This window comes from Calliopsis andreniformis, chromosome 6 (genome assembly GCF_051401765.1).
Source record: "Calliopsis andreniformis isolate RMS-2024a chromosome 6, iyCalAndr_principal, whole genome shotgun sequence".
Classification (NCBI taxonomy): domain Eukaryota; kingdom Metazoa; phylum Arthropoda; class Insecta; order Hymenoptera; family Andrenidae; genus Calliopsis; species Calliopsis andreniformis.
The window spans coordinates 9,661,286-9,686,998 of NC_135067.1; the positions used below are offsets into that span (position 1 = coordinate 9,661,286).

The 25,713-nt window shown below is 40.4% G+C and overlaps 1 protein-coding gene across 1 annotated transcript in view; it reads right to left on the reverse strand.

The window, feature by feature from the left end:
* The window catches only part of LOC143180139 (uncharacterized), a 116,280-nt gene that overhangs the window by 43,061 nt on the left and 47,506 nt on the right, over window positions 1-25,713 (reverse strand). Inside the window, exon 3 of the mRNA XM_076379672.1 lies at window positions 12,053-12,267. Within this exon, the coding sequence (XP_076235787.1) occupies window positions 12,053-12,267 (215 nt within the window). The remainder of the gene's footprint in view (window positions 1-12,052; window positions 12,268-25,713) is intronic.

Consider the following 25,713-nt stretch of genomic DNA (forward strand, 5'->3'; position numbering starts at 1 on the left):
TCTTTTTTGTTTTTAATGAAAATTCATACGCGTCTAACAGCGGCGCTCCAGCAATTTGTTCGTCGGTTTCTGCGGATCAATAACCTACTTTTGTGATTAATATATATATATACATATATATACACACATACACACACACATACACACGTATATACACATGACACAGCGTCCGCGATTATTTGAACGGTTCGCTTGATGAAAAGTTAGGACCGCGGTTTTTGATAACATTAATGTGGAAAAACGAGTGCAGTCTATAATAAATGCTTTGCTATCACATATGCATTATATACTTGTTTTAATATACATTCACCTACAGCCTTGGGAAAGAATACAAATTAGAGAATTTTGTTTCGAATATTTATAGATGTACATAATACGAAAATTTATCGTTATTAAAATATATTATTAGATTTTTACAGATTTTTAATTGAATAAATATTGGAAGAAGAAGGAATTATATTCAATGCAAAAGAGAAAATATAAGTACGAAATAAATTTCTCACTTTGCAAGAAAGTTTCATTCTTAACTATTTCTACTTACGTACACCATTTATCATAACTTAGTTATTCATGATCTACAATAAAAGTTCCGGAAAATTTGATTAATAAATACATCTTTTAACGCAAAGAAATGTGGTTTAATTTCCTTTTATATCTCTCCGTATTCTGTATAAAAAAAAAAATTCCCCAAGTTCTACCTTTCCCTTGTGCCCCTAGGAAGACGTAACCCCTTACTTCGTTATAACTCCAATCGCGACGCTCGTCGCTGCTTTTGTTCTCGTAACACTTTTTCCTCCTTTTGTGCCCCAGATTCACCTCAAAGATCAAACGCAATATTTCTAAGGAATTTCTGCTGGAAATTACTCTTCGACGACAGCAAATTTACTAACGAACTCGTCTCGAAATCGCCAGCATCTCCAGACTTAATCACGGAATATTACTTCCCCGTCGGTGAACCACCGTATCATCGAACCACCCTAGATTCCCCACCCGAACTCCATTTTCCTCGGCCATCGGGTTTCCATCCGAGCGAGAGCAGCCTCCATCAAAACACAGGCTGGTTAATTCTTTCACGGGAGAACAGATGCAATCAAACTTTCAAGCGATCTCCCCTTCCCCAGGCCCCCCTTCGTCCCCATATTTTTCCACCCGCCGCTTCTCGAGTCGCGCGAGAAAAACTGCTAAGTGGGTCGAGGCTCTTTTTAGCAGGACCGCGTTTGCTGCTAGCATACATGTTTATTCGTGGCCCGAGTCAGTCTGTCCGTTCGTACAGGCCACACGACACGTCTGCATCTCCTCTGGAACACCCTGTGCAGGGGTGCCAACCCCCTCGAATTACTTCTGCGTTTAGAAAATAAACCGAGGAAGAAAAGACGCGCGCGTGCCACGCGTGCACGTGGTCGAAAAAGACTGTAAATATTTTTCTGGATGCCACGAACCCCTTTCGAATGGTCTGCTTCGAAGTGGGGATTTATGGTCCTGCTTGTTTGTTTTTGTAATTAAAGTGTTCTGCGAAGCCCTTGGAAATGAGGGCGATTTGTTGATGGGGAATGAATGACGATTGTGGGAAAGCTGGGTGATTGGAAATAGAATATTAGGGGGAAGTAAGTGGTACACTGACGACGAGAGCTTGAGATCTGGACGAGCACTTTTTGGATTAGGCAGGAATCGAAACGTAGGAACTAATAAACAGAGATGGTACTTGGTCCTGAAATCGAAATTTATTTAGATTTTGGTGTACCTTTTTAAATAAACCGTATTCGATTCGATCTCTCTTTATGATGCCATTTTAAAAACCTTATTTATTGGTTTTAAACTGTGGTCTTACTTTGAAAACTGCATTGATTTTCTAATTTAGGTGCTTAAAATAAAGAGCCATATTTTGTCCGTTCCTTTTATTCAATTCGCTATCAAAATAAATAAATTCTGAACCCTCCACTTCGTCCTGCCTTCTTTCTTTAGTACTCACACAAAGCACATTAATTTTAGTCAGAGCAGAGGAATCGGCGTTCGTCCATGAAAAAAAAATTTGTTCGAGGAAAAAAACAACACCCATCATCGTCAGACCGGATGTTAGGATTGTCGTCCCAAGGACGATGGACGTTTGTTGGCGCGCGCGCGCGATCGTCCGACGCGACGTCACCCAGCCGCGTCGGTGTCTCGTGTTACGCGTAAATTGACTCATTTTCAATTAACGACGATTTTAAGCGATTAAAGCGACCCGCCGCGGCACGCCCATGTATGACGAGTACCATCTGCCAGTGCATTTCAGGCGCACGCTGTGTACCGTGACGGTGGAAAAATTTCACGTGTGTCTCCGAGACAGTGGTTCCCAAATTGCTCGCCGCGGATGCACTCGAAAACGAGGTCTATTCAGTGGGAGACGATTCGTCGCAAAAAAAAAAATGTGTGGGAAATGTAGGACGACTTTTTCTCCCTACGACGCATTGTTTTCGAGGAAATTGAGTATAATGGCTGTCCCGTGGATTTTTTAAGACGATTACACGATTTTGCACACTCTCTGGCATTTTATTTCTTGGAATTATTTCCTAGTATCTTTTTTACTCTCGTCTTTGTCTAAATATGAAACAGTTTTTGGTGCATGAATTCACTTTGGAAATATGTTTATAATGAATTAGTGTTGTAGTTTCGAAACGGAGTTAAAAGTTTCGTTTCATATTTTGGATGAATATTTATATTTAATTAAATTCTTTTTTCACTTATTTCTTTTTAAATTTGCCTCTGAATCACTTTGATAGTAACGGGTAACTGTTATTGTGAATAGTTATGTATATTCTCGTTGCAGAAAAAACGTTTCCATTGTAGAAATTGCACTAACAATAATCCCACGTTAACTAAACACAGGCAGACCTGTTACTATTCAATTAACGAGGGATTATATGACATGACAGAATTATTAAATATAAATACAAAGCCTCACAGTGTCATAGCTGTATTCTATAACTAGGTACCACTGTACGAATTTATACATATAAAATATAGATTACAATGCACTGCCAACCTTGTCTTCGTATTTCATAATTCTGTCAAAACATTTTAATTACTCTGTAACTATTTTATTTAATACTTATATAACAGTTTCTTTGTTTTCGTTTCTATTTTTGAAATATACTGACAACATCCAATCGTAGTCAATTGTTCAAACCATTATTTATCGTTATAAATCAATAATAATTATTTTATAATAATATAAAAACACATTATTAATCGTTAATGGAATATTGAACATCAGGAAGTCTAATTTTGCTTAATGAAGATTTGGGAGCCACTGACTCCTACAAATTCGTCACCCATTCATCGGTACACGCGCTGGTTCGTGGGTGTATTCAGTTAAGCGTCATCCAGTGTGTTTAGATAGGCTTGCCAGTGGACCAGGTGAGGGTTCGAGGTGTCGCCATATGGGAAAAATCCTGATGGTTTATTAATAATGGAAGCCTCGTCAGTTCGCGTTGACTTCGAAGCCTTCCATTAGGTCACGTTCATTTGTCAGGTATTAAAAATTGATTTGAAACCTCACTTCCTGGCACCCGATCCGAAGCAAAACTTGACGTGAGAGTCAACGACACCTCGTCAAATTAAGAAACCATGGAGAAACCACGAACACGAGGACTTAGTAATAGATAAATAATAAAATATTGACTGGGAAGCTTGAGCTAACTTGTCATGTGAAATTTTCATTGCGCAAGATAAATGTAACTCATTCATCTGTGTAAATTTAAATGTCAATGACACAGTAACACGATATTAACTAGAGGAAATTATATTTTAACTCTTAGATAGTATGGTGGTTTTGCAATATTTATATTTCATTCTTTCCTACAGGTATTTAGTGTGAGGAATATTCGTGTATCGATGAACAAATCGAAAAATTATGATTTTGTGTACAATTACTGGGAGTAAATTATTTTTTATAATAAAACTAACGGTACAATATACATACATCCTACCATACAATACACTCTTATGCCGAAAACAAATGCAGAAATTATATTATTCTTAAAACATGGTATAAACAACAAAAAAAACCGTACAATTTTCCAACCGAACCAAATACAAAGGAAAATACTCCATGAAAATGTATTTAATCAGTAAAATTAATATTAACAGAAAACGAGTAAACACTCCGTTAAGTAATGAACAATATTTACCCCGAGCAAAGCGAGTCGTAGCTCAATTATTCAACCTTAAAAATATTAGAAATATCCTCACAAAGGAATCCACGCTTGAACATATAGGTTCAATTAACATTCGAAATGCCTGACACCTTCCCAACAAAGCAAAGCTCTCCAATCAGCCGATAGTCTCAAACGTGACCCCAAAGCAAGAGTTACCAGCGGCCGTTTAAAGTGATTTCTCCCCACATTTTACCCAGCGGGGCCACAACTATGGAGTGGCCAATGCAATAGCAGAGCGGAGGCGGAGGCGTGCAGTGTCGATTTTCGGGTATCAACCCCCAAGGGTTGCTCTCCGCGTTTACGAGAGGGGGCGGAGGGTGTGTGTTGCGTGAAGGGGATAGCGGAACGGTTCGATGCGTGTAGCGTGGCCGTAAACAAGCGTGAAACTTTCACGAGGACTTTACGTGGCCATTGCACAGCGACCCATTTCCTGACGCGGTTCACAAGCACCTACACCCTCCCGCACGCCCAAGCTTCGTAAGATAATTGTTCATCCGGAGGTCGAGTGTCAGCCTCGCGGTCGCGTTAATGCCGCCGCACGCGAAACGCCATACTGCTTCCGGTTTATCGTGCCGGAGGATCAATCCGCAATACGAGCTGCGTCCTCATTCTCGATCCACCAGTTTCGATTCACCCCCTAAACCGACTGAATCGAGGACCCCTTCTTCTGAGTACTCTGGTCCAGCGAGATTACCTAGTTTTTGTGGGCGTTTTTATTTGGTTAAGCTTTGCAGAGCCATAAGTGAGCCACTGACTCTAAATATGGGCTACTTTGGCTTCTGAAGATTAATCAAATAAAAATGTGCATAAAAAGTAGTGAAACTCCATGGACCACAATATGCACGAGAAAAAAGAATCCTTGATTTTTGATCTACCAATTTCAGTTTACTCTGCAAGCCATCGAATTCCTCTACTTTTTATTTGATTAGCGTTTAGAGAGTCGAGGTGTTCCATATTTGGGCCAAAAGTGGGCCAAAATTGCAAGTGAGTAAGTTCATATGGACCACCCTGGCTGCTAACAATTATCCAAATAAAAATGTGTATGAAAAGTAGAAAAACTTGATGGACCAAAATATGCACGAGCAAAAGGAATTTTATATTCTCGATCCACCAATTTCAATTTACTCTGCAAGCCATCAAATTTCTCTACTCTTTATTTAGTTAGAGTTTAGAGGATCGAAATGGTCCATATTTATGCTATAAGTAGGCCAAAATTATAAATTAGTAAGTCCAAATATGGGCCACCCTGGTTTCTAAAGTTTAACTAAATAAAAATGCGTAGATATAAAAAGTAGAGAAACTCGAAGGACCAAAATACTCAGAAGAAGAAGGAAGAAATCCTCGATTCCTACCAATCTACCAATTTCGATTCAGCCTTCAATCTTCTAAGGATCCTTTCTTCCTTTTAAAGAACGTCGAGAAACCTTTCTTCTCCTGAGTATTTCGGTCCATCGAGTTGCTTGACTTTTTATACGCATTTTTATTTTGTTAAGGGTGCCCCTTTAGAGGGCCAGCCCCGCCATCTTGGCTTTTTAGAGGTTAAAATGTGAATGGTAAATTTCTTGAAAAAATAAATGTTCTGTTATATTCGATTTGTAACAGCAATTATGAGCAATTCATCGATGCGACGTGTATAGGGATTCTGAATAGAATCGATAGTGGCACTCGTTTTTCGCTATTATCGTTAATGCGATGTCGCGTGGGAGGAACATCGGCCAAGCGACCGATGATGATGGCGCGCTTAATAACCAACTGGACGGTTTCATGGATTTTAATGGAATTGCTGCGGAGAATGGGATATATATCGGTCGAATGAATTTTCCTCCCCTCTTTCGTCTCCTCTACCATTTCACAGCGACGCTCTAACGGCTGGTATTCGAAAGGAAGCCGTATTGAAAAGCGAAACACACGTGTCGACAATCGTACGCGTCATTAAGCCATTCAGGGTAAGTGGCTTTCTTCGCTCTTTTAATCGAGACGTGTCCTTCGGCACGCTGCTTCGTCTATCGTTAATGGTATTGTGCGGGGAAGGTTGCTTTTTAACCAGTGGATTCTGACTTGGTTGCAGATTCAATTTCAAGGAGCATGCCATATAGTATGATTGAGACAAATGAGAAGGTCAATTCTGGAGAAACGAGGGAAGGGTTGTTGACCTTATCCAGTTCGTGAATTGCCAAATATACTTTTTCTTTATTTTTAAGGTATTTTACTGCTATTTATTTACTATTATATTTACTAATATGAATACAGTTACTTATTACTTGGGGAAATGTTATTCGTTATCTCGTAAAATTTTTGGTACTTATCTAATTTTAGAACTTCTTAAATATAATATGTACATATATACATATCCACATTTTACTATCTCACAATTTTTATCATTTCTAGCAAAATGTAACTAAAAGGTTTTCTTGAAATGGAGAGATAAAGTTTATATTGAAGACGAATTTCAAAATTTATCGTCGTTCATATTTGTAACTCTTTAAGTACACTTGAGACTTGCGCCTTTCTATGATCAAAATGTAGCTGATCAAATGTATTGTAAATCTAAGAATTTAATTCAAACACTATTTAGCAAGTATAAATTAATGTATGCAGAACCAATGTTAACATTACCTGCTACACAGTATGCAGTACAATATTTGCGTTTCTAGCTAGCAAACATAGCGTAATATACCTGTTAAGCATTATAGAATATAATGTCATTCGTAACGTATTTCCAAGATACCAGAAACAACAGACAAATTTTTCGACAGAAACGTAATATAAGTTTTGACGAAAATGAATTTTTGGAACGAAAATCACAACAAAATGGAAACTTGAGTCCTCTGCAAGGAAACAGTAGAAAAGTTAATATTTGAACAACAGCAAAAGTACCATGATATGTAAAAAAAAAAGAATCCATACACGCCGAGTCCGAACACGTGAAATAAAAAAAATTTTCAGAGTAGACTAGTGATACTACTACAAAAGGTAATATCTAGAATTGAACTTATTTCCATACATTTAAAACAATACAATTAGAGTTGAATATTACCTTCTAAAGTTAATGTTATTAACTCCTATAATTAATCAGTTACTGCTTGTATTTAATATAAATGGAATTAGAATCATGGACTAACAATAAGTGTGTAAATTAATTCGATACTTTTAGGTGTATGTGCATAGAATGTTTGAAAACTTAAAGATTTACAAATTTGGAAAGTTAAAAATTTGAAAATTTGGAAAGTTATAGATTTAAAATGTTAAAGATTTGAAAATTTAAAGACTCTCCAAAACTCGAAGATTTTTTCAGGATTTAAAGATATTTTCAGATTTAGAGACCCTTTAAGATTCGAAATGTTCAAGACCTAAAAAATTAGAGATTTAAAGATTTCCAAATTCAAAGAATTAAAGATAAGAAAATTTCCAAATCTCTGAATCATTAAGAAAGATAACGAAAAAAATCCCTTATCTTTCAAAACCCCCAAATTAATTTACCCTCCCACTGGATCTACCCGATAACACAAAACCATGTAACAGTACGTTCTTATCGAAGCCAAGTTAAACACAAACGGTACACCCATCTAATCCATCGTGTCAGCCAGTTCAAATTTACCCGATCCAAGTTTTAAACCAATCGGGGAACAGCAAGCCATGAAGAGACAGTTTTCCGCGCCAAAACGCGTCGTCAAACCGTGTAAAACCATGCTCCTCGGCATTCCCAGGGGGCGTTGATCGCATCGGCCAGAAGGACCGCAATTCAAGACGTCGCGGCGCGATAAAAGCGGTAATTGAACATTATTACGAGGCGTCTCTCGACCCGGGCGGACTTCATAATTCTTCAGAGAGGTCCGTGAACGGGTCGGGAAAACACGGCTGGCGTCCAGGAAAATAAGCGGGAACCAGGCCGCGATGGAGGCAGGAACGATAGCGTTTCTCGTTTGCGTTTCTCATATAAGCGGTCGGCCCTGTTTCTCTCGAGATGGGCCGTGAAAATAGAAGGAGGAACGCGGAGAAGAGGCGCGAGGACGAGCCAGATGGCGAGAGCGATCCGAGGGGAAGCTTTCGGGGGTGGCGGGTGCTTCTTTAATATTTGCCCGCTGCATCTCGCGGACTCTCCGGGGAAGATCGATGCGCGACTGTGACCTCCTTCTCCCGCGGAGTGTTAAATTAAATTATTATGATCGTTATCGTAAAGCAGCCAAGATATCGAGGGATCGCGCGTGCCGACACCTGTGCTCGACAGGGACTTGCACGGGGAACGAGAAGAAAACGAGCTCAGCGATGGCTGCGCGATTCTCCTATCAGCACACTTGAGCATTAATCTAACCAATACTTATTTTAGTAAATTTTTTTGACTTTGTCTTTAATAAATTCTGATTCGAGTAATGTTTGAATGAAAATTCAAGGTATGAGTAAATAGAGCTCAGCAATAGCTTTGATTCTTGTCTCAGCAAAGTTAGCTATTAATACAATCAGTTTTTATTTTAGTAAATTTTTCACTGACTTTGTTTTTAACGAATTCTGATTCGAATAATATTAGCATGAGAATTATGAGTACATTGAGTAATTAGTTAATGAGAAACCATTTTTTGGTTGAATATATTCTTTAAGATCGTGCAATGAAGATTTGTTCGAAGAACATTCAATTTTGCGTATCAGCAATGTAACTAGTTTTTAATTTTTACGTAACAATTACGTAATTTGGATGGATATGTGAAAACTTTTTAGAGTAAATTTTGATTTGTAAAATACGTTGTACAATGTCTGAATATGTAAATGAGAACACAGTGATAGGGGTTGTTGCAAAATGTGACCGAGTTAAACTTCATTTGAATCGGTTATTCTAGAAATGACACATGTTGCAGAAAAAAGAATGTCACTCATGTCGTTTCTAAAATAACAGATACAGTTTTTGCTCACTGCAGTTTCGCGACATGTTATCAGCAGTAAGCTTATGAACTGTATGAAACACAGTTTTGAAGTTAATCCTCATATGTCAGTGATTCACACTTGTCACAGATGAAGCAGAAATATAAAGCGACGTGTTTATAATAACGTAGGTGTAGGTACTATATTATTTAAAAAATGGAAAAGCGTTTGTATGTAAAAAGTGTCTATAAAAATATTTTCAATTCCTCTGAACAGCTAATACCTAATTAAATAAGTCAGAATGTGTAAAGTATGTTTGCTATGAGCTTCTTAAATTATGTTTTTAGTTTCGTAAGGTATAGAGAACACTCAGTGGTTTAAGCACGTTCTTAGACAGAATAGTAGACTGTTATTGTTTCTTTAAATTTTAGGACAACGTAACTTAAGAAGGTTAAAATTTTAATGAAATTTCTGTTTGCAATGAAAGGCGAAAATTTTGGACTTGCAGTTAATTTTAGCAGAATTTGTTTAAGTTCCTTTTACTGCGAGTCTGCTTGGATTCAGTACAGAAAGACAGGCACTGTTGTCTAAAAACTTTGTAGGTAGGATCTACACCTAAGAAAGTTGAAAGAGTACTGAAATTGGTGCTTGTAAGGGAAGATGAAAATCCTTTAGTTACAAGTAATTTCAGCGGAATTGGTGTGCGAAACTTTTGTGCTGTGAATTTTCGACCTACTAGGTTACTCTAAACGTAGAGAATGTACCTACAGTGTTTGAGTGTGAACCCTTAATACGTACTTACATAGACAAAAACGTTGTACTGTTTCTCTAAAATAATTTAAACCAAAGAAAATTACAAATACCATACATACAGTAATTATCATTCCTAATAAAAAATAAAAACCTTAAAATTACTACTAATTTCAGTGAGTTAGAGTCATTGTCTGCTTTTCACAAGATTGTCAAATGAATGCATAAATAAAAGCTTGAAAAATATTCAAGAGAAAAATTGCGGAATTATTGATGCATGAACTGCTCTTTATCTTCTGCTTTTTCTTTTTTTGTCATCCTCTTTTTCGTATGACTACCTCTTTTTAAAATTATGCAGCTGTTAAAAAAGATTCCCCCTCGCTGAAATAATAAATAAAGATCCTACAGTCCTAATTAGCCACAAAATATTTTGCGTTCTAATAAAATGCATCGCCAACTTTAAAACCATTCTCTTCATACACTTCCACGAGTTCCATTAACTAATCAAACCGATACAGTAACATTACCCACCAGAGTGCAAGACATTTCTTAGCCAATCGTGTGCTCCAAAATGCACAGCGCGCTGAGCAGCGGCACCATCACAGTAAACAACCACGGTGCCGCGAATCCCTCTCGAAACCCGCAGCCAAACAGCCAAAATTCACATAGTCAACGATTCTCCACCATCCGAGCGTTTCCATCGCCCGCGGAGGGTATCATCGGCGCGACTCGAGGCCATCGCTGGCGCGGCGGTTCGCAGGAAGATCGCGCTACGAGATGCATGATTCTCCCGCGGGGCGCCATCAAATTATATTAATCCACTTCCATCAGGAAATTGGAGCCCGCTACGAACGCGTGCTGCTCGACGCGGCCACCTCCTCCCTCCCTCTTCCTCCCTCGGCCTAATCGATCTAGCCCACTCTCCCTATCGCAGCGATCGAATCGCGCCGCGATCTGCCACCGCGATCCCAAGCATTTTCCGATCTCGTCGACGCGCTTTCCCGCCGATGGCGATGAAAGCAACCGGAAAAACCAAATGGCAGCCGGTAATTGGGTCAAACACCGGAGCCCCGGGGCTCGAGCCTCTCCTGCCGTGTCGTTGTTTATCCCGTATCGCGAAATGAGTTTTGGAATGAGCAACGTGGAAGCCGAGGACTGCCGCCGAGCCAGCACGAGGACTGCTGGAGAGGATATCGCGGGATGGGTCAGAGAAGGTGGTCTGGGAAGCGAAGTCGGTTATCTCTGATGAACTCGCTCGCGTCTGTTCCTGGAATATCTTTCTCTGGGAGCCCGCTGTGTTCGAGGACAGTACTATTGAAGATCGTTTAAGGAATGATGAGACTTGTCACCGTGGAGCTTCTCTTTTGGTTATTGCGGGAGGTGGGCAGATAATGAGAGTAGAGATTTCTCGAGGGAAAGGGGAAGCAGAGACAATGGTACGGCAGGAAGAGGCGGATGGAGGAGTTTCTTGGCGAGTCTGTTTCGCGAGATGCTTTTCCCCGCTGTATCTCACGAGTGCTATGTGATTTGACGTAATTGCCTCGCTGAAGTCGCGGAGACTCTTGAAATGTTCGCGGACTTTGAGACTCATTCGCAACTGGGACTGCTAATTTGTGACACAAGGGAACGCTATGTGCTTCGCTTGTTAAAATTCAGGATGACGCGACGTTACAAACGAATTTCTTGTTTTTTTCAAAACACCAGCGTATGCCATTCTGCGAGACACTCGCGCAAAAGAGAACAGAAGATCAAACACATTTGAAAGCCCTGTCACAAATTCGTCGTCTACCAAAGACAGGCACGTACGTTCGCGTCGAATATTTCATAAAATAGGGTAACCATAAAAAGGGTAACGTGATACTAAAAAGGGGATCCCGATATTTCATACCTCCTAACAAAAAACCGAAAGTATCTAAAGAATCTCTCCACTGATTCAATCTCTCTCCAATTCACAACACTAGCCCTCTACATCCCCCAACAATTCTCTCATAATCCACCCGAAACCGCAAAGAATCCCGCGAACCCAGCTCCTGGTTATCGAACAAACGCCGTCCCGAATACGTCCTAGCAGAATTTTTAATGCGGCCAGCCGAACAGGCACGACTGCCGCATAGAGTGACACATCACGTCCACGGGTCAGCTAGTCACGCCGTGTGGCAGCACGCGATTCCGCGAAGGAAGATTCCATCCTCCATCGAACAGCCCACAGCCCACCACCGTGAAAACGAGAACCAAGTAACAAAAACACTCACCGTCGACGACGAAGAAGACGAGCAGCAGCCCGAGTCTCCAGTCCATGGCCAGGGGGTGGTCCAGTCGGTCAAGGGTCACGACAAACAGAGGTCCACAGAGACACCAACCACTGATCCGACAAACGAATCCCCGAGTCCTCGGTAGCACCGACGAGTCACTCAAGTCTCTTAGAACTGGCACAATCGGGCGCGGGCCAGCCGATCTGGCGGTTTGTCTGCAAAGGGTGGAGATCGGTTAACCGGGGCCAAGGTGTCCGCTGGGCTCCCCTTGACCTCCCTCACGAGGAGTCGCACGCGTGAGGATCGCGCGAGAGGCACGCGTCGCGAGGGAACAGCCGCATTTGGCAGAAGCGTGTGCGCCGCGCGGCGATCGCGTGTCCAAGTGCGGGCCTGCCGCAGCCGAAGCCGCCCTCGCGCCTCCCCCGCCCTTCTCGGGCTTCCACGACGCGCTGGGACGCCGAGCAGCGCCGACTCGGCACGACGGAGCCCGACGACCCCTGTGCGGGTGTTGCACCCCTCGCTGCGCCCCTCTTCGCGAGCTGCTGCCAGGAGAGGTGGCTCAGGGGCGGTTGCACTCTAGGTAGCTTTGAAATTCGCGCGAAAATTGGGCGACGAGTTAAAGAGATCTCTGAGCTAAGATTTGTTGGTTTTAATGGCCGCGGTTGGATGGAGGCGCGAAGGTAGCTGGTGTTTTGCCTTTTTTTTCTTTTTTTTGGATGGTGTAGTTTCTCGAGTGAAAAGAGAGGAGGAAATGAGAGTGCGATAGTGGTCATGACTGCGAGAGTGGCACTGATTGAGGGTTGGAGTAATCACTGGTTTCTTTCTTAATGACTTCATAGTTTTGTTTGGATTGTGCTTTTTTGAGTGTCGCTCGATGTTGGAATTTCTTTCTTTAGCGTTTGCTTGAACTTTTCGGTTTCTTTTGAGAATTCTTGGGAGGAATGTTGAAATGATTACTTCGGTCTGTATTTTAAAACAGCGGTGACCCCGTTTAAAGAGGGCCAGCAGGGAAAAATTCTGCAGCCAGAGAGGGGAAATTTGTTTCTTCCGCCCTTTCCGACAGTCTCTTTTATTTATCCTCAAACAAGTGGGCGCTGCTCTTGATGAGTTAATTAGATTTTTGTTGCGGGGAAAGATTAAAAGGGAGACACGCTAAGCGGGGCTGCGAAGCTTGGACATTTTCGTACTACAATTTCTACCTTGCAGTGTTCTCGAAATTTAACGACAATTTAACTCGCAGTTCTTTTTTGAATTTTCATTTTAATCGTTTCTCACCGATTTAACTCGACCCTTTTACTATTATCTATTTAAGCTGGACCAGTTCTAATTTACGTGGAAAATTCACGAGAAAGGTACCTTTTTATTAGATTATTAGTTCCACTTTCGTGGAACTTTTGTAATACTTTTGTATGTTATATGTAACAAATATATGTTGAAATATTCTAAGTGGTGGTAGGGGAGCTCAAATGGAACACAAAATCTACTATAACTCAGTGTTCCATCTACCTCCATTTTACAATAATAATGCTTTAAAATTAATATACCTACTTGTATGTTAAATTACCAGTCAGAGGATATCTGTGATTTTACAGATGCACTGAAGAGTAAAAATAGAGCAAAAATATCTTAATACATTTTGTCCTATCTCTTACAGTTCAACTGTTATAAAGCTTTGATAATTCCAGATGTTTGCAGGAAATGGATCTCGGATATTCAAAGCTTTGTAAAAGTCAAACCGTAAGAGATACAAGAAAATCTATTAAGACTTTTTTACTCTATTTCTGCTCCCCAATACATCGGTAAATGCAGAATCTTCTGATTGTTAGTTTAACATATAGATATATTATATTTAAAACGCTGTTACTGCAAAATGGAGACAGATCTAACACGATGCCATAGGACACTTTATGGTCCATTTGAGATCCCCCACCACCGTTTGGAATATTTCAACGTATACTTGTTACTCACTGTATAGACTATAAAGTTGAAAGTATTCAATAAAATTTCGATACTAAATTAATGAACTCCAGGCAAAAATTATTCGACGAGATTATTACAACTAGATTCTTAGGCAACAAGTGCAAAAAATATCGTGGGAAAATGGTGCGAAAAACGTTCTCTTGGCATTTAATCGAGGGTTTGCACGAGCCCAGTTGCGGCAGGAAGAATGGGGCAGATAAACGCGTAAACAAACGGAACCGCGTTAAACCGTGGAACCGCAATAACAAGCTGTCGCAGTTATCGTCGCGTGTGCATGCAATTATGTGCGCAACGGGGGTTGCGCTCGCCGCGCCCGTTTCGCGATTGCACTATCGGTGCATAGGTTGGCACTAAGCACGCGAGAACGTTCTCGTAGAATCAGAGGAAAAAACGGGAAAACCCTTCATGGTACTCTCGCACTCTATAGACCTTCGACAATTATACCGTACCTCTGTTGCATGAAGTGAGAGAAATGTGTTTTTTAAAATTCTAGCCGTGAGGTAACTTGATCATTCTTTCTGAAAATTACACGTATGAATCACTTTACAACAGTGAAGGAAATTGCCAAATTATTTTATATGGCAGCTTATGAATTGAATTTTTATTACCGAATACGAGTGATGTTTAATGGAAAGCTAGCAGAGATCGAAATTTTTTGCGTCAACAGATGTAATCTTTTAGAGAGGCGAATTATCAACGCATAAATTGGTGAAAACGTGTGTCTCTGTTTCTCGATAAGCTCGAGTTGCAAGTTCATATTAAATAATTCCTGTACTCACTCTTCTGTAAAAAGGATCACAATATGTTAATTAGTCGCTAATAGAATGTTAAATGTATAATAATGGACACTTGATACACAGGCTATAATTTTGAATATTAATCAGTATCTACCTGAAAATATAATTCTGGTAACTCTCTCCCAGATGTAATGAATAATTAACAATTTGTGGAAAATTTGATTATTTTCATGGTCGATTACATTGAAATCGGTAAATACTGAACGAGAGTCGGATTTTCCTGGAGTTGTGCGTCAGATTGTCTCTAATAAAGAGGAATAACGCGTAATTGATATTCTCGCACGAGTAACTGAATGCTAATGAACGCAGGCTGGCTCGTTTGCATTTGAAAAGTCGCGTTACGTCACCAGCCAGCAAGTGGTGAAATCAAAACGCGAACGAGCGCACTCGAGCCTTGCTTGGGGATTTCAACAGGTCAGGGGAACAAAAAATAATCGAAAAAGGGGTGGCAGGGGTGTCAAGATATCTCGTTAAAAGAAGAAATATCGTTTCATTAACCCGTATAGTAATTCTATTCGATGGACCCTAATGGTTCAGGTCGAAGTCGAAATAAATGAAGCTGGGTGACCGCTAATAAATAAATAATCAGGTCATTAGGGCAAATAATACAAGGAAACATTACGCTGTATAAAATCCTCCCGAAAAAGAGCTCGTTCCCTGGAATCGCACGATCAACCACTCTCTACCTTTCTCAGAAGATACAACTCTCGAAACTTTCAATATACCAAAAGTTTGGAAACGGTGCGGGAGAAAAAAGATGGAAGCATCCCTCTAAATCTCCTTTACGATGCACTTCTCAAGCAAAAGCAAAGAGAAACAGTCCAGAAGGGATAAAAAAAAATAAAACTGAAAGCAGAGGCGTTGCACGCCACCTGAGCCCCTCCACGTGATTCGTGCCTTTGAAAAATCGAGGTTTCTCCAGTCGTATCGCGACGACGCGATTCGAAAGGGGGCAGAGAAATTGATTAGAGCCGAGGCAGAAATCGAGAAGGGTCGCGATTCCTCAGCCAGCTGGACAGGAGACGCGGGGCAATGTGTCACTATTTTGGCTGAAAAGCGACGAAGGAATCGACGCGATAAATCTCGACGGATGTTCCTGCAGGGGTGAAGCGGTAAGCCCATGGGCCAGCGAAAGGACACGCGCCTGCGCCAGGACACGGCCTGCATTTTCCCGCACGTAAAAACGTCCATGCTTCCATTAGTGGCGCGCGAATATTATTTAACCGCTCGATAGCCACCCTCGCAGTCCATTCCGATACGCCTTTTTCCCCCTAGACGTCGAATGCACAACACCGTGCTGGGAATTCGATCTCGACGCAGGTTCCCTCTTTTTTCTGCTTTATTTTCGGCCCAAGATAGGATTCGCTTGGAAAAAGAATCAACGACGAATGTGTTTCCGTGCTTTTGCAGCTGAATGTTTCGGGTAGAGTATATTGGAAATAGTCGCTGCCCTCCGATTGCTTGCAACCGAGTTTTAGGCTAAGTTTATAGTAGTTCCACGGGCCTATATCCTATTTTTGTAGTCGATATTGTTCTTGCTATTTATAGCATCAGGAAATCCTATGAATAGTGCGCCCAGTTTTATTTTTTGGAAAAAGGATGAAATATAGTATTTTGTATCACGATTTCAAATAGTAGAGGAAGTTTATAAATAAAGGAGTTCTAACGTTGGACGACACCTGATACTGGGCATTAGCTATATCTTTAAAAAATGAAATGCACTAAAGCGACTAAAGCCTTTTTCAGATTAGTCAAATTACTTGAGTTCGAGTGGCTTGAATGCAAATAATTTGGATCAATTTGACCAATTTGAATGTGTTATTTGGATTGACTTGAGACATCCTTTCAAGCTTCAAATGAAGTTGACGTTCTTTCAATTTTTCCTTGTCTTGAAATACACATCAATTAAATTGATGTGTACTTGTATTGTGCAGAGCAAATTTCAAGCAAATGGACAAACATGTGAACATGAAAGTAGCTGTCAAAAGTGCATGTTTTGTTTGGAAAATTCATAATCAAATAACCAGTACGCACCACTTCTTTCGACGCCATTTTTATTATTTTTCGGTGATAACTTGATTTGTATGAACATAAACTTGACATTAGGCTACATGAATACAAGTGGCTTGAATTCAAGTAACTTGACTAATCTGAACGAGGCTTAAGGTAGGAATACATTACTGTCACCACGCCTGAAATCATGTTACATACTATAGCAAATCCATAGTGTATACCGACGTTTTTCTCTTGTTTTAGATCTATTTTTCTATAATATGAAACAAATTTGCCATAATATGTAACGCGGTTTCACGTGACATGAGAGTAATGTGCTCACACTATAAATTGTAAAAGTAAAGAAAAGGTCTCCACCTATCACTTTCACAATTTGGCTGCTTTGTCGCGTTTCATTTTTTAAAGATATAATTAATGTCTGGTTTTAGGTGCCATTTGGCGCTAGGGTAAGACCCCCTACCTACTAAGTATATTATTAAATTATTAATACAGTTCATTCAACGTTTTATGAATTCGAAATATTTGTAAAAAACATATAGCATCGCTCCTACTCCACTGGTCTAAAAAGAAAATATAACAGGCTTTCAAATACCTGAACCGTCTAGGTCGATAACACGTCTCAATATACGTCCTCACTTATATACGCAATTGACGCTCTTCAATAAAACCATAATGTCAACTTCAGCGCATTGTACTGGCGACGGAAGGCGAATTGCCCATGACGTCATGGGACATTTTTCTTTCCATTTGAACTCCCCTGCCACCCTCGTAAATATTTCAATGCACGTCGAACGCGGCCTACGTAGACGTAGAAATTAATAGGATCTCTACTTAACGCGAACTTTTATTTCGAGATTGGCGAAGAATTCGCTAGACGAATCGCGACGGGGCATGGATGGCCGTCAAAACGGCCCAGAAAGGTTAATTGCTCGCGGGAGCTCGTTCGAGGCGGGCCAGCAGAAAGACGGTAATTGCGAAACACAAACACTTATCCCGTTGAAACGCGAAGGGGGCAGTGCGCCGAGCAACGCGGCGGCGATTCTTTCGAGGTAATTACATTTTTTTTAATTCAACCGCACGCTCCCCCATTGTGCGTCCTCTGTGTCTGTATGCATGCGGGTATAAATAAGATAACTGCATACAATGCACTTTACGCGTCGCTTAATCTTCCAGCGGGACATTAAACGGCCATTGCTGGTACTCTATTGAGAAGCTACCAAGCTAATTTCTCTCTGCCTCTCCTCGTGCCCGGCACAACTTAGTTCCTTTCGACGCGGTGGATTGTTTGAGAACTTTCCCTATTCTCGAGCGATTTTTAAATCCAGTCGAAGCGGTTGCGTCGTTTCCTTGCAATTTTTCTATTCACTTCCCGCCGCCTCGCTGCGCAGTTTGACCCCCTTTCGACCACCCACGATCAGCGGGGGCATCCTGAGGGGGGTGTACTCTCAGGCTCTGCCCACAGAGGGTGATCTCGGGAAGTGCAGTGTCGAGCAACTTGTCCAATCAATTAATCAGAATTAACGAGATACTGGGATGGCTGTGTCCAGAGAATCTCTGCTGTAATTCAGAATATTTTCTACCGTTCCTATGCAGCGATCCATATAATTTAATCCTTTTAGGCATGCTTCATTTCGTTGGGATCATGGAGAACAGTTTAATAAGACTTCAGGGCGATTAGCCTTTGTATCTTAATGATACATAGTGACCTGTTTGAAACGAAAATTCGATTCACTTAAAATTTGCTCGATGTTACAATTAAGTAGTAATAGATTCTAAGGCTGTGATTACAGTGAATGCGTTTTCTGGTGAACTGATGTTTTGATGAATATTATAGCAAAATTTCGTAGCAGAAAGGGTTGTCAACTTGGTTCAAGAGAATTCTTTTTCAGAATTTATTAGCCAAGCTGAAAGAACAGTCTACCCTACTATCAAATTTGTATACAAAACAAGACAAATCTCACTAAATAGAGTCTTTTATGTAAGTCATCTTGAACCCCTGACACAATCATGTCGCGTTTTACAAAAATGTTTATTATTCATCAACGTATTGTGATTTTTGGGTGAAATGCTGTAAAATGAAGTACATTCTCTCTATAAATCCTCCACTAGTATTATTTTTCGATTTTAATTATGAATTAATGAATTTCTCATGGGTGGCGAATTTAAGAGCACTTGCGAAGTTGGTGTCGCCTACCTTACTTCAAAGTAACCCACCTAATTTTTTACAAGACTAAACTCAAATCGAAAATAATTAAGGTTCCACCCTTTTTCAACCCTCAAACTGTTTTCGTGAGGAAACAGATATTCAAGGAGTTACCTCCCCATGGTGTAGGGTCTAAGAGGCCCCATAAACTTCTCCCGAGAAGATCGAAAGGCCTATTCAGTCGGTTCCATGGGAAGGAACGGACAAATAACGGGGTTGGAATCGCTGGGAATAATATACGATAAATCTCGCGCGATACTCCTGCGAAGACGCTGAAGACACGGTTCATCCCGGGAGGAGAGGACGCGTGCGCGCGAGGACGAGCCCTCTTACACGCGTTGCGACTCCCACAACCCTTATGCAGGAAAGGCTGCGAATTTCCACGGCCCCGGGCTGAAAAAAGGAAGAAGGAACACCAGTTCGTCTCCGCGAGAACAGAATTGCCCAGCATTAATCCTTTTATCACGAAGCATGAATGTTAATAATGGTGACAAACGCTTGCAGAAGAAAGTTTGTACTTTTAATAAAGCGATATTTTTGTGGGGATGATTCGATGAGGACCTGTAGAAATTACATTTACACAAAGCAGGAGACGTTATTCGAGATTTCTGAAAATAATTGTGGGGTCAATAAAAAATAGCAGCTTGTGACCTTTGAACTTTTCGATAATTTCACAGTGTATTTTGCTTCGTTTTTTGTTGCAGTAAATGACACGATTTTTTTAATGCTCTGAATGTTTTTAGAAGTTATTTGTAAATTTGACGTGTCTGTTAATTCGTATGTTTTTGTAAGGTCATTCAAAAGGAAATAGAATGTGCATTTGTATCTAATAAATGGCCTGACAGCGTTTCCGTTAATTACACTGCGCTCAAATTTCATTTTCATACCGATCATACCGCGGCTGTAATTGCTCTGATGCAAACGTTACTTCGTTCTTCAATTCCCGGTGCAGTTGGCAACTATTTATTTATCGATTCGACGATAATGAAGCTTCAATATTTATATAGTATCGATTCCAAGAACGACAGTGTTAATAGGTATTCCGTCAAACCGGAATTAATAGAGTAATCCCACGTTTCTACCAATTTCATGAACGTTTCGCGGATTTATTCATTTATTCCAGCGGTTCTCAACCCGTTCTGATTTGATGCAGATTTATAAAACTTCTCGAGCGTGACACACGAGACTTCAACATAAAACAAACATGAAGAAAAACCAGAATCTAAATAACTGTATCAATAAAATAATATACCAACTCTTTAGGGGTTGATATCGTTTTCCTAAAAATCCTACGCGCCATATTACCAGAACTGGATCACGAAAGTCCACTGTCTCATACCCCACGATTTTACAACCCTTTCACCCACTTTATATCATACATTCGCCCCAGAAAATCTCAGCGCGCTATCGTCGACCCCCACTGAAAAACTCGTCAAGCTTCACCCTCCTCGCAGTTGTATCCTACACTCGAGCAGTCCTATGCAAAAATTAATCGAATGGCACACTTGCAACCCCTATACTCGTCCACCTCGCTCGTCCCTGGCACCCAAGGGTGGCGCACGGTGCAACTTCTCACCCCTTTCCACCCTGGACGTAAAGTTAGCAAGGACAAAAAGGAGCGGTGGTCGCGCGCTGGTGGACTTAATGAGAAATAATTGAGTTAAGGCGAGTTATTTTAAGCGGAAAAGTTGGCGCCGAAAAGCGGCAGGGTCGAGCGAGGCTGAGGGGGTGGCGATTAGCCGAGGAGCTAAGTCGAAAAATTTTTGACGATCGATCGAATCGCGCAGCAGTGATGAGCGACATGTTGTCCGTCGATCAGATTCGATGAAATTAACGGAAGCTCGCGCGGTGACCCGCGGCCGTGTTTCCCTAATGGATGGTTAATTTCCCCCTGGTAGTTAATTGAGTTATGGCCGCCGTAAAGGGACTCGAGAATTCAGCACGATAACCTACTACGCGCTCCGCGGACCTTCGGTAACTTTAATCAAGTCCTTGAGTAGAAACCTGCCCCATGGATCAATTTTTTTATGAGCATTAAGTTTGCTGGTCTAGTTCTTTCGAGGTGTTCAGCTTTAGTTACTTTTGGTCATTACATTCAGTGGGTTCTTCTTCTGAATAGTTGTATGGAATCTAGCAGTAACTGTTGTTGGCATTGTAAGTGCTGCCAACAGTCATTAGGGGGTTTCCAGTTAAATTGATCACCCTGTACATGTCAAAATGGGAAGAAAATGACGAATAACGCAATTGCGTTTGGGGCTTCGCCTCAGAGTTATTAATAGTTGCAGGAACGTTTAAAATTCGCATGAAATGTGTCTGACTTGGGACTCATTCTACTGACGGCGTGCACCAGTCAGGCACAGCGAAGTAGAGTAAGTGCCAAGTCAGACGTGTTCCAGGTGTATTTTAGGCGTTTTTCCAGCAATTAATACCTGGAAACGAAACCTGTGACTTTATGTCCTGTTATTTTAGCTTGTAGAACCACCCCCTAAAATTTGAGACACCTGTCGTCAAACATTCTATGTACAGTGAGAGTCAAAAGTGAGTACATGTACATCTAAAAAACGTAGAATATATTTAACAAATTTCACACATATGTCAATGACTCTCACTGTACGTAATAATAATTCTAACCAAAATCAAAATGAAATGTTCCGACTGTACAAGAAACAATTAACAGATTGTGCAGTTGTTACGCATTAAATCATCTATGTAATACTGTTACAATGATCCCTCTGCAGTCTTTGTTATAAAACCGACGTCATACCAGCTGGTTAATTACAAAATGATCGCATTTTCAGGACACCCGGTACGTGAGCCACGACACAACAGAATCATGGATTCCCGCGGCTGTTTTTGTTTCCTTTTTAAGTAGTTCCACCGCCATGAAATTTTCAGCATCCTGTGCAGGCAGCTATTTTGGACGCCCCGAGTTCATTTTGGTCGAGTTTCCATGAATTTTTCAACCCCCCTCCCCGAATAAACTAATTACCCAACGATTTGTCGACGAAGCTGCCCAACAAATCGTGTTATTTAAAATCAGTGCCATCCTATCGGCGATACGCTGCTTATTTAGCGAAACTTCCTGGAAATTAATCGGCCGTTTCGTGCGCGCTAATTGACGGCTAATTGTTGTGTAATAATTAACGTTTTATTCGGCTGTCGCAAGGGGCTGGACCGTGCGCGGGCCAGCCACGCAACACGTGGACGCGTGAGGCAACAACAATAGGCTCCATGTTAATTAATCGAACCCGCTGCTCGTTTATTCGATAAACATTTGTCGAATCAATGGCCAATCCTCGGGGCAAGCAGGCATGAATTAATCATGCCACGCTGAGGTTCCTTGAGACTGGAACGATACTTGAGACTTCACGTCGAGAGATCGTAAATCTTCCGTTAATTAACCCTCCAGCGTTCGATGCTTGAATAATCAGAGAGGGTTATTTGAAACTGCGATTTGTGATGATTCTAGAATCCTAAAATGAAGATTTTCTGGGGTTCTGATGTTTGCGTATTAATAAAGCTGGGTCTACACTATATGTTATGTAACAATTATGTAACATATAGGTTTTTAGAAAACTAAAGTGAGAGATGTTATACATATGACTTTTTTCTGTTGTCTAAAAAGTTATATAACATGTAATGTAGACCCAACTTAAGATGTGTCTAATGATTTGATAATAAGTTTCATAATGATTTGAAATTAAGAATCCTTGAAAATTCTTGTTGCTTTGTATTTTTTAAGAATTTTAGGGGTCTTAATACTATTGGATTTCGTAAATATTATACTAGAATATGGATAATCTGATCAGAGCAAAATTAGGATATCAATAAACCTGATCGTAACCCTATCCAAGTATTACTCATTTAATAGAAACTCTCTTGTTCGTATAAAATATGCGTTATAAATATTCGATTGATTATATTACACAGAAACTAATTTAAATTTACTGTTAGACTTAAAATCTTATGTTTCAGATATTTCTGATTTTAAGAAATACTTAAAGTCCTCTTCATTCTAAATCCAGTAATATTTCAAGACCCTCGAAACTTTCAAGATTTCCAAGATTTCATGACTTATGCAGGGCAGCAATAAAAATTTCCAGAACTCTCATTCTTTCCAAAAGCATTAAACTTACCAAAACCATAACATCAATTCCCGCGAAGTTTAAAAATTGTCAAGAATTTCGAACTCCGAGTCGAAGTGCTTGATCTTGATTCGAGGAGCCCGAAATGAAGACATCCAAGATCCGAAGATATAAACCCTGCACAGGAGGATCATGAAAATTCAGGCCGACTGCTCGTAGAAACGGGGATCCCAGGAATCAGCTTTCAATTACCCCTCATCTTTCAGCAAGCAACAAATCACTATCGGCTAACTCCACCTCTCTATGGTCGGTATCGACGCAACGTCCACCAGCGAGAGGGCAAAAATTGAAACTCCAATCCCCCCAAGCTGTCCCTTAATTACCCCTTCGAGTTCCCTCGTCCAAGATTTCCTGGGTCGAAGGGTCACGGGTAATGACAAACGACAAAGATACTTTTCGCAAAACGGGGGGCAGGGAGGGGAGAGAGAGAGAGCAGCTGGCGGGACGTGTCGTGCATCGATAGCGTAACGATCGCGTGCTCATTATCCTAGCGGGCGGCAGGGCCGTATGTTGGGCATTCCACCCGCCAACAGGACTCCATATTTATGCCGGCGGCCAGCCATATGCGTTTAAATACCTTGCACGTTACACAGGCGGAACACGTGCACGCGCGCGAGCATCGAACCGTGTGTGTGCGTGCGCTATCAAAACGCAACGCCTTCGAATTTGTGTCTACGTGACTGGCCCCGATAAACAGCCTGTCTCCCTTAATTGATCGGGAGCTGCGATTTCTTGGGGGCTCCCTGCCGTTTCTTGGAGACGTTGCCGAAGCTGTATGGCATATCGATGAAATTCGAGGAGAATTAGGTCCGAATTAGGGCGCGCTTGTGCTCGAATTAGGGGCAGGGACGCGTAATTGGTATGGCCCTTCGCAGAATATGGCGGGTACGATGATTCTCTGGTTACTAGTATCCGTGAGAAGTTATAGGTTTGGAGTATAGGAGGTTTTGAGTTTGTGAGAGTAGGTGCTGAGATGGTGTGATTGATCAGAGAAGGGAAAATTTTGTGAGGATATTTTGGTGAGATAAAGAATCTGAGTTTATGTTTCTGAGTTTGTAGACTTTGGTAAAAGTATTGAATAATTTTATATTTGTAATTCTGTGGTTGTAAGGCTAAACGATGTAAGTTACATGGTTTTGTTTTTGAGATATTGGCGTTTAAAGTTTTCAACTTCAGTAGTGTCTTATAGACTTGTGTCTTATTTTTAGGTAAAAAAATTCTTTTAATGTGCTACTTTCTTTTTGAAAATATAGATTCTATATTCTAGATGTTAATTGAGACCTTAACTCGAATTTTTTGAAAACGTAACATAGGTCGTTTTGTTTTACAATCACAGAATTGAGAATGGAAATAAGCCTTAAGAATGGTGTGATAGATATCAATAAATTAATATAAATATTTTCAGTAACACTTACTTTGTAGTTAGTATTAAAGTATATTGAAAAATGGGAAGGTAGTCATCATTTTTGAAAGGTTTTTTCAAATTGCAGAAATTTTTAAACATTTGGAATTTTTAAGTTAGGAAAGTTCTCTTGTTAGCAAAAATAGGTCAGGAAATTAATTTCGATTTTCAGCTTGTAGCTTTTCAGGCTTTGTTCAATTGCATATACTGCGTAATCAAAATTGTATGCGCACTAAAAATTCTATTTGATTTCATGAAAGCTATGCAAACTCGAAAATACGTCTTTAATCCCCATTTTTCCATCTACCTAAATTTACAAAATACCAAAGTGCAAGTGAACCTCATTAATTATACCCAAAAATAGTAGGTAATTACTTTGCATCGACAATAAAGAGTACCAATTAGACTGCGAAGATTTATGTATTCATGAGGAATTTCAATACACCAAAAAGCATAAAATCCATATTACATGCAAAAATATATCTACAAAACACCAAAAGTTAAATACTTTATAATATTCTGAGACTGAAACAAACCTTTCATTGGATACCATTTTTCTAATTGTGTGAGTGAAAATAAAACGTGACTAAGCATCCTCAATCTAGTAATAACATAATGTATAAGAGCAAAGCCATCAGTTATTTCGACATTTGCTTGAATCCTTAGCCTCATGTTTTATCAACCATCGAGGTACAATTTATGTGAAGTTAGGAAAAAGCTATGTAAGGTATCCCACTCATTGACAGCACAGTACTCCTATACTTAAAATTCAATTTCTTCGAAATACAATATTTCATTTTTAGATCTACTCTCTCTACTTCCTTCGATCGAATTCTTTCAGTCTGTGCGCTTTGTACGAACAATTCTAAAACACTCCATACTCACTACCAATCTTACACAGGTCCCTGTGCGTACAGAGACACCTGCCCGCGCCCCTAATTCGAAAAACAGTCCATGAAATTATTCCCGTTGAGTTCACGAATTCAATAAAGTTTTACGTTCGAACGAGGTCGACGTCCGGGATATTCGATAAAATATTTGTACGAATATCAGAAAGTGTTCGCAGGGGGCGGTACAGCAACGATATTTTCCCGACTCGAGAGAATCCCGTGAAGATGACT